A 1,323-nucleotide genomic window follows, 5' to 3' on the forward strand; every position below is an offset into this window, starting at 1 on the left:
CCAACCGAACCAGCTTGATTCTATGCTCGGTTCCCTGGCCTCACACATGACTGAGCAGGGCATCACCACCACGCAGAAGGGCTGCTGCAGCGCCTGCGACAAACCCATCGTCGGACAAGTATGCTCGATGTTTTGTGCAAATTGTTGTCCTAATAATTTCTCTTTAGCCAGCAAGTAGTACGCCGTCGTCCACCTTCTCCTCCCACAGGTGATCACAGCGCTAGGCAAGACTTGGCACCCCGAGCACTTCACGTGCGCCCACTGCAACCAGGAGTTGGGCACCAAGAACTTCTTCGAGCGCGACGGCCGCCCCTACTGCGAGGTCGACTACCACAACCTGTTCTCCCCGCGCTGCGCCTACTGCAACGGCCCCATCCTCGACGTGAGTCCTTGGCCCTGGGGATGGGAGGGGAGGGTGCCTTGCGGGGGGGGGGTTAAGGTGGTAACGAAATTAATGGTCCTTGAGCGGGGAAAATACCACCTTAAGATTTTGTGTATTAGCTGTTGGAAAGTGTTAACACTATCGGCCCCCTGGAATAACACGCGTCCGGCCGCGCCTCTTGTCCCCGACAGAAATGCGTGACGGCGCTGGACACGACCTGGCACCCGGAGCACTTCTTCTGCGCCCAATGCGGAAACACGTTCGGCGACGACGGCTTCCACGAGAAGGACGGAAAGCCGTACTGCCGCGACGACTACTTCAACATGTTCGCGCCCAAGTGTGGCGGCTGCAACGCGCCCATCATGGACAACTACATCTCCGCCCTCAATGCACAGTGGCACCCGGAGTGCTTCGTCTGCAGGGTAAGTACCTCCGTGTCAATTCCCTGCCATCTTACCCTCCTTTATCACCTCCTTTTCTTACTGTCCACTGTTTTGGTCGTCTCTGCCATTTCCGCTTCACTGCCCCTTCCCATCTTCAGTCGTCGTCCGACTTGCGAATTCCTAGTGGCCGGGAACACGGTAAGTCACCCTCGAAATGTGCTGATCTTGGCACTTTGCACTTTTTCCATGTCACGTTTTGTAACATTTTATATATGCACACCTTCAAACGCCGAGGTGAGGAGCTTTCGCAGGTAAGAAATATCACATATATATCTGCATTCTTGTTGCCATTAACCTGTGAGTCACACTCAGGTTGGCGACGTCCACCTGGTCTGGCGACAGCTGGAGGCGGCAGCGAGGCCAAACTTGGGCCTGTGGACAATTTAACTTCTCCCGTCTCATTTTCAGATTTGATGACGGCAGATGGAGGCTCATTTAACGAGTGTGTTTTTGTTTTTACCTTGGCTGAATCATGAATATGCTTGAAGATTTTTTGTA

General features: G+C 54.0%; 1 protein-coding gene across 1 annotated transcript in view; it reads left to right on the forward strand.

Moving 5' to 3' along the window:
- LOC119586447 (LIM domain-binding protein 3-like) overlaps nucleotides 1-1,323 on the forward strand; it is a gene marked incomplete in the record, with an annotated part of 85,993 nt that overhangs the window by 84,147 nt on the left and 523 nt on the right. The window contains 3 exon segments of the mRNA XM_037935179.1: nucleotides 1-118; nucleotides 209-382; nucleotides 574-804. Of these exon segments, the coding sequence (XP_037791107.1) occupies nucleotides 1-118; nucleotides 209-382; nucleotides 574-804 (523 nt within the window).

This window comes from Penaeus monodon, chromosome 21 (assembly GCF_015228065.2).
Source record: "Penaeus monodon isolate SGIC_2016 chromosome 21, NSTDA_Pmon_1, whole genome shotgun sequence".
NCBI lineage: Eukaryota > Metazoa > Arthropoda > Malacostraca > Decapoda > Penaeidae > Penaeus > Penaeus monodon.